Source organism: Populus euphratica, unplaced genomic scaffold, assembly GCF_000495115.2.
Source record: "Populus euphratica unplaced genomic scaffold, PopEup_1.0 scaffold196.1, whole genome shotgun sequence".
NCBI classification, from domain to species: Eukaryota; Viridiplantae; Streptophyta; class Magnoliopsida; order Malpighiales; family Salicaceae; genus Populus; species Populus euphratica.
In genome coordinates, this window is record NW_011500075.1 from 98,630 (window position 1) to 107,331 (window position 8,702).

Genomic DNA, 8,702 nt, shown 5'->3' on the forward strand with positions numbered 1-8,702 from the left:
GTAAGGCAATGAAGGCATCAACATGGTTAAACATTGCATTCATTCGAGCAGACATTGTGGAGACCTGTAGTTCCTCTCCAATTGTTTTTCTAATGATGTCCCCTTGTGCTAAAGCTTCAGGAACGACTCCCAAAACTTGACCTCCTAAAAATGCAGCTATTGACATACCTCAAGTACTTTAAACGCATTTGAAGTGTAATGATAAAAATACTATATAGTTGCAAAATTGAAAATAACGTTTGTTATTAATTAATTGAGTTTGGCTGCCCAATTCCTTTGATTTAATTTTTCATTTTTAAACTTATTAAAGAGTGTTTGGAACTGTAATTATGTGTGGGAAAATATTGCTTGAGCCATTGATAACAATATCTCATTATTAAAGGGATCGCAAGCAACTTCCAATCATGGGCAAACAACATTACTGGAAACTAACCCTGTCTTCTAGACCTGACAGGGATTCATTCCATTGTCTAGTCTCAGAACAACATGCATGCATGGAGAATATATACTCTTTTTTTTTATTATTATTGCTTTAACCCTAAATCGACATTCATATTCTCCAGGAATTAAGCTCTCTCTGATGAAAACTTTGCTCATAAGAAAATTGCTCAGAGGTGCTGGAGGGGTCGGATCACAAGGGATTTGCACAGGTGAGCTGTTAGTGACAGACCGCAAACAAGTTACAGTGTACTGCTTAAGTTAAAACAAGAAAAAGGAAAAAGGTGGAACACCGCACAGCTTCCTTTTGCCCGTGCTCATACATTTTCAGATGAGCTTTTTCAAAGATTGAACACTGGGTGGGTCCACACGTTAACTCACTGAAGCTCAATAATTGGCTTCTCCTTGCTTTGTTGAAGTTTTTAGTTATATGCAGCACTAGTCAAAATAAATAATTAAATTAAAAAGAACCATGAACTATCAGTAAAGTTGTTCCTTCCTTCCTTCCTTCCCAGCAACTTCTTTCTTGTCAAACAACACAACTATTTTCCTTTCCACATCTCATCACAATGAACTAGCTTAACCTATACTCTTCTCTGATCCGTGCTTCTTCTTCTTCTTCTGAATACTGCCTCGGCAAACCAGCACTTGAAGAAAATCGATCAATAGCTGAATCCAGGTATATTATTTTTTGTTCTTCACATGCTGTTATTGTTTGGATCTTTTAAGTGCCAAAACAAGTTGTAGAAGTTTTATTCAGAAACTTTGGAGTTAGGATCATATTCTACAGTTCCAAAACTAAATAAATTTGTCTTTCTCAGTTCTATAATCCATGAATTCATTGTTTTTCTTTTTAACTTCTTTACTGTTTTTAACCTTCCCTTTCGCAATTAATGTAACTTCCATTCATTTTTATTCAATATTTTGTCTGCGGGAGAAGTGAGGTAGTATCAAATTTTGCATCCAAACAGTCTTTTGTATCATACTATTTTGATTTTTTAAGTAAGGACTTTTGTTTAAATCACTCAATGGAAAGTGTAAAATGGCATTGTTTCTTAGAGAAAAAACAGCATTGGATGGAAAATCTGAAAATTGGATGAAACTAGTAATTATATAGTTGGAGGCTTCTTTTTTTTATGTTCGCCCTAAATAAAAGAAAATAATAATAATAATTCAATTCATCTTATTTAACCGATTAATATTTTATCTTACCAATTGTAGGAAGTTTCTGAACAGATATCTTCATGGAAGTTGCTGATGAACCCTTTCATGAATAGAGAGCATATCTTCATGGAATCGATAACATTGGCTTATTATGTTTAGCTTGATCGTTTAAAGCCTGAGTAGGATCTGCTGCAAAGGTGATCAATGCCTGCTTCTGATTCAAGTGCAAGAAATCCTTAATCATCTGGAGAGAACGATGATGTCTGAAAATCAGACTTGTTACTTTCAAAAGAAGCAAACGATAGAAACTCACAGGTATCGAAGAATTTATTCTCATGGTCATTCGTTTCATCCTCTGAGGCATCAACTCTTTCATTATCATCCTCTGTTTCGCTGACACTTGCCATGGATTCCATTGAACTAGGCAAGAAGATAATTTCAGAACTGCATCATAAAACCATTTCAAATAATATCTTACATCATTAATTTTTCAGTTTCGCAACACAAATTTTTAAGGCAAGGAACCATTCAGTTCATAAAAACAATGCGACCACCAGACTGGGAAGTTAGACATTGTTCATTACAGCCTGTGTTGTTCACAAAATCCTGAATGGGATTATGCTATTATAGTTTATTTGTAATATTTCTGATTTAGGTTGTAATGAATATTTACTTATAAATATTTTTAATTTTAGTGTTGGTAAATATTATATAAAAAAGCATATTGAATCTATAACTCTACATCAATAAATAAACTAATAAAATAAACTTAAATCTATACATGCATATTATTTTTTTAAACCTACAAATTAATATTATTTTTTTAAACCTACAAATTAATTATATAGTAAAATACCTAAAACAATACAAGAAACCTATAAAAAAATTAAAAAAAAAATTCATAAATATTTTTGAAATTTTTTAATATCACAAAGAAATTTATTTGGTAAGATATTGAAAATAAAAATAAAAGAATATAAAAATATTTTTTTACCAAATATTTTTTTTTTTGAAATTATATTGGGCCGGCTGGGCCCGAGTCCTGGCCCGGTCTCAGCCCCCCTTTTTCTTTTTTTTTATTCGGTGCTGGTCTGACGCAGCCGGCCTGATCCGGCTGACATAAACAGTAAACAAATGAGTAGCAATTCACTGTTACTGTAGCTATGTATTATAATTCACAGCTTCCTAGCATGTGAATTATAATGCAAAGGAAAACGGGGAATGAAAAACAAAAAAACTCACCTGATGCGGGGAGACGAGGTCGAAAACGATGGTGATGGCGTGCTCTGGACGACGCTTCAGTTTTTCTTCTCTGTCTGTCTGTGTGTTCCTGGGTTTTTCTGTTCTCTCTAGTTTTCCAGCGTGTTCTTCTATTTTCTGGGAAAAGCCTCCTCCCCTGTTCGTCCTCCTGTTTGCGTCCCCTGTGCACTTCTGGGTTTTTCTCCTCTGGTTATGTTTTGTTCAACCCCATTCTCCCCGTTTTTCCAGCTTCCCCTTCCAGTTCTTTGCTATCCCCCCCGTCCGTTCCTTTTGTTCCTCCCTGTCTGGTCCTCCAGTTTATCCCCTGGTTTCCTTTTCAGTTTCCCCTTCTGTTTTTCAGTTCTTCTGCTTCTTCTTTGTCCCCAGTTCCTCTTCAGTTCTGCTGCTCCCCCCTTCTTCCCCTCGGTTCATGGCCTTTCTCTGGCTTTATAAAAGCCAGAGAAGAGCAGGCGTTTGTGCCTCAGTAATGGTATGCACCGTGGGAAGCTGGCGTCCATTTTTTTTTTCCTGGTAAGATGAAGAGGATGAATAGTGTATATTGACACGACGCCGTTTTGGGGATGGGAACGGCCATTTGCAATTTGGTCCTTTAGGTTTTGCCATTTTATAATGAAGCTCTGGATAAAATTTAATTGGACCCCTGACGTTTTGCACCTTCTACTAACCAGTCCTTTATTTCTTCATTTTCCAATTCAGTCCTTAATTGACACTTCAACTTTTAATTCCTTCAAATTTACCCCTATAAAAATCAATTAAGCTCCCTATAGTACCCAGTATTTTCACTTTGGTCCTTGTATTTTCATTCCTTGCAATTTTAACCCAAATCAGCCCCAAACTTTGGTAATTTTTCATTGTTCTATGGGTTTTATATTAATATATTTAATAAATCATGAACAAAGATAATATTACTCAAGTCAAGTGGAAGAATGTTAAATGTAACCACTACGATGAGTTCTTAAATGGTTTAACAAATATTAATGTTTGATCAATTTTAAGGAGGTTTTTATTTAATAATCGTACACTTGATGGATATATATAATGAGTATATTCGGAAAATTGGTTTCTCTCTACCATTGCTGTATGTTTTCTTTCATCACATCACAGATATATGTGAAAATAATTAAATGTTAGACGAGACATGTTTTTTTTCATCAATTTACATTCATGATAGATTCTCTCAAAAAGCTTTCTATGGATCAAAGTAAGCTTTCTTTAAATAATTATTTGAAAGTAAGTTCTAAAACCAATTATGAAAGAAATTACTATAAGAAAAAAAAACAAACTGCAGTTATATATTAATCTCTTGGAAAACCTTTTCGAAAACGATAATAAAAACAGGGAAACGAAAACAAAAGTCTTTTGGAAAACAAGATAAAAAGAAATCTTTCGGTACATATGTAATTATATTATGGAAATTAACATATATGGCATCAGAATATCTGTAAATATATTACTGGGAAGTCTAACTTCTTAATCAGAAGCAAAAACAGAAGGTTCAGTTGTCGCCCAGTCAAAGTCTTCCTTGGGAAAAGAGCTCCCAGGCTTTGAAAAAAGGTTCGTGGAAATTTATACCATTTGATCTTGAGAGCATCGGATTAGACCCGATCACGGCTAAGAGATGGAAACAGCCGATGGCATGATAATTACGTGTTAATTTGCCGTGTGGAAAATCGTTCCATTTGATTCTGATGCTGTCAAAACCTCCCCAACAACCCGGTTGACAAAATAGACCTGCTTAAACTTTTAGATGCTCAAGCAAGAGCTCTAAAGAAATTTCCTTTCTCCTTTTCCTTTACACGTTACCTTTTTATCTTTGGTAATTATTGCATTACTAATAATTTGCAAGAACTCATATTCTGTCTCTGTAACAATATTGGCTCTACTAGTATCTTCAGGCGTCAATACTTTACTCTTGATCAGCTAACCTTTCCGATTGCTGCAATTTGGTGGGATCCGACCATCTCATAAACACCATATAGAGGTAAACAGTGAGATTGTTGCTACTGATTGCACGCATGTAGTTTTCTTTGTTTTCATCTTCTCAGCAATATTAGTTTTTTCATGACAGCAATATTGACACTAAGAAGATTGCCGGAGAAAATAATTGTTACAGGGGATTGTATGCTGTCATGTTTTTGCTAGCAACTCTTCTTTCCTTCTTTGAAACTATATATAAATTTAGGGACTGACTTGGAAATTAATAAAAAAAATAATAACCGTGTCTGGGTAGTTGAAAGAAAGTGACATCTCAGGAATAGCCCTTAAGTTCTGAGTCTGAGACATCAAACTAAGGCAGCAGGAAGCCGTATTGATCAGCTAACATCTCTCTCTGATTGCTACAATTTCATAGCTGCTGGAATTCAACCAACCCTTTCGTTATATAGAGGTATAACTAACCTCTTCTTTTGCTTCTTTCTTGTTTCAATTTCATGCCTCTACTCAAAACAATAATTTGAAAGCTTCAGGTTCATACACATCATTGACAGGTTTCTTCTATTTTAGAATGCGGAAAGAAAAACGTAAACAATCCAAAGATGAAGAAAACGATTCATCCTCGCGAAAGAGAAGAAAAGCAGATCTCAGAAAACCTGTCAGTTTTGTCTCCACAGGTAAGGTAGAAATATGTCGTGCTGAGAGTATAATAATAAAAATTATTCATTGATCATCTAACAATATTATCGTGTACCATGTAGTCGTTTGTGTTTTCATGTTTACAGCAACATTAACACAAAGAAGATTGCCAAAGAAAATAATTGTTAGATGGGATTTTATGTTGTCATGTTTTTGCTAGTAAATCTTCCTCGCCTCTTTCTTGTTTTAATTTCGTTTCTTGACAAATAACTTTGATTTCATAAAAAAAAAAAAAGCACACTTGCCCAACCTTTTATGTTTACATCATTCAGTTATGTCCCTTCCATCTCTTTTTTAGTTCAAGATTATTATTGAATTAGCGATCAAAATCAGTTTATTTAGTTTATCATTTGCAAGTTCATGATTTGCTGTCAATATATATATATAAAATGAAAATCAAGGAAATTCATTAAGCTGGCCATCTAGTGGATGGAAATCCAGCATAACAAAGAAAAGATAAACACAAGTTATAGAGGAATGTAGCATTATAAATTACAGGCACTAATTACTCCGTGTCGGTACACGCTCCCTATTTCTTAACAGATCCATACTAGTATATATAAAACTAGAATTATAGGACAAATTCAAGATGCAACCTTGTGAAAGAAAAGACAGAAAACATATTCCCAATCCATAATGATAGCTTCAAATATGAATTTGTTCCTAGTATGCCAAACAAGCCAAGCTATTCCATAGAAAAATCCTTGCCACACCTTTCACTAAAACTTTCCATCAATCAATCCTTGCCATTTTTGAAACAAATCATCTAAGAAGGTATGCACCATGAAAGGCCCACCAGCTAACTATTATGTTCCAGAAATTCCAAGATATCGGACAATGAAAAAGGATGTGATCTATAGTTTCTGATCTTGAAATGCAAAATGGACATATATCTTCCAGCATCATCATAATTTTCCTTTGAACAAAAAAGGATAGAGTGCATAACCTGTTGTGCATTGCTAACTGTAGTGGTATCTCAGTTTTTTTTTTTTTTTTTTTTTTTGTGGAGAAACGCCTTTCTAAATGATTGCATTATATGTATTCAAACCCGGGTAAATGAGTCTATCAAAGATAATAGAACACAACTTAATCGTGTAGTGTCCTTTACCATTTAAAGTCTGTATTTTTCTTTCTTCTTTATAACTGTGAAGGTCAATGCGATTAATGAAATTCAGCATATCATGAAGGTGATCTGTATCATTGTTTCTCATACATCGATTCCATTTTAGATTCCAATACCAGCAACCAGCAACCATCATCCCAAAACCCTATACTATTGATAGTACTAAGTTGTTGAGCTGACATTCGATATAATCAAAGATAAAGATTAGGGAGAGGCATGTCATCAACCCAAATATCATTCCAAAACCGAACTCTAGAAGATTGATCACCAGAGTTAATAATAAAGAAAATACCTGACCAGATAGTAGATAGACACTTCGAAAACAAAGACATACCTTTCTAAATCCGTGCTTTGGACTTGCTATTGATGAAATCTACCTAGCCTTCTTGGTTTTTTGATCCCTTTATATGATGGTTGCGATAGAAGAATTAATAAATATAGCATTTTTATCAATTCAATGCACTCATGGAAAACTACAAGCACATTAAAAAAAAATCAATGACATTTAAGAAGATATGGATGCACAAGCACTCTAGTTTTTTTGAAAATAGAGGAATTATTTTTCCTATTTAGAATATGATTTTTTTGGTTAGTTTAATTCTTGATTGTTTAAGATTTTAATAAAATATTATTTCCACTCCAACTTTCTTCTAGCTCTTTGGTTTTACTTTTTTACTTTATTGTACATAAACTCCTGCCACCAATGGCAGAGGCATGCATGGGCTAGGGTGGGCTCTGGCCTAGGTCAATATTTTATCAATTGTTTTTACTAGTTTTATATAAAGAAAATTTATAATTCTTAATTAAGGTATCAAAAAATTTTAAAAATTTATGTGGAGCCTTCTAATATAATACTTTAACTTGGATTATGTTTGGAGAAATTCAGAAATTTGATAAAAAAAATTACAATCTGATTAGTTTTATATTATTGGGTGTAATTTTCAATCTGACTATCAGATTGAGCTGAAATTTTACGAGGGATCTTAAAATATATTGAATAAAATTTGATTAAAATTTTAGGATAAACAGAATTTGGTAGTGCTAACAAAAAAAACATCCAATAAAAGCAAAACAACTCATTAAGGGTAAAATGATTATTTTCCATTAAAAAATAAAACAAATCAATTATTTTTTTTCTTTTATATATTGCTGAATAGGCAGAAATATAATAGAAAAGGCGAGAGAGAGAGAGAAAAGTAAGGGAAAACGTAAAAAAAATTCCAAGAAAAAAAAATAAGAAAAGTGAGAGAATAACCTTGTAAACTTGCAAGTCCAACTTATAAAATACTAATTTAAGGAAGAATCAAGTGAAGGAAGGAGGAATTGAGAGAAGGAAAAAATTTAATTATTTTATTTTTTAATTGATATGAGATTGTTATTTTATCTCGGTTGGGGGGTTGTTTCAATATCGATTTAGATTCGATTATAGATGAATTATATTCCATAAAATATCGAGAGATGTAACTTTAATAGTGAATTTATTTTTACTTTCACTTTAATTTTATATACTTTCAAATTTATTTTTTAATATTTTGGTTAATGTATTTGAATTAAAACTTTATTGTTAACTTTAAAAATTCATGTACATGAGTTAATAATTTATCTTAAAAAAATTATATATTTATTTACTAGTCTAGGAAATTCCTAGCTTTGCCCTTGCCTACCACACTATTTTTCTTCAACATTCTACTGAACCATGAGATGCTTGTAGTCATGAGAAAGGCTCACAGTAGTAATTTTTATTAAATAAAGGGGATAGTGAGATTCGAACTCGTGACTGCTTAGTCATTAAGGCTCTAATAAAATATCGAAGAATTATATCAATCTAATAGTTTAAACTGTTAAGTGAGGTTTCTGTTAGGACATTCCGGCATTCAAACACACATCAATTTACGTGGTTCAACAACTTGCCTACTCCATAGAGCTTCTGGTTTGTATTAATCAAGCTCAAAAGCAATACAAACAACAAAAACAAGGAGGAGGAGAAAAAACTTCTCAACTCAACTCAACTCTCTCTCAAAGCTCTCTATGTGTTTCTCTCTATTTCGTGGTGATCAGCTATCAATGACACTCTCTATTTATAGCT

The 8,702-nt window shown here is 33.0% G+C and overlaps 1 protein-coding gene across 1 annotated transcript in view; it reads left to right on the top strand.

Moving 5' to 3' along the window:
• Positions 1 to 5,127: 5,127 nt before the first annotated feature.
• LOC105108589 (TMV resistance protein N-like) overlaps positions 5,128 to 8,702 on the top strand; it is a 13,524-nt gene continuing 9,949 nt past the window's right edge. Inside the window, exons 1-2 of the mRNA XM_011002939.1 lie at positions 5,128 to 5,248; positions 5,328 to 5,471. Coding sequence (XP_011001241.1) covers positions 5,366 to 5,471 — 106 coding nt within the window. The 5' untranslated portion in view covers positions 5,128 to 5,248; positions 5,328 to 5,365. The remainder of the gene's footprint in view (positions 5,249 to 5,327; positions 5,472 to 8,702) is intronic.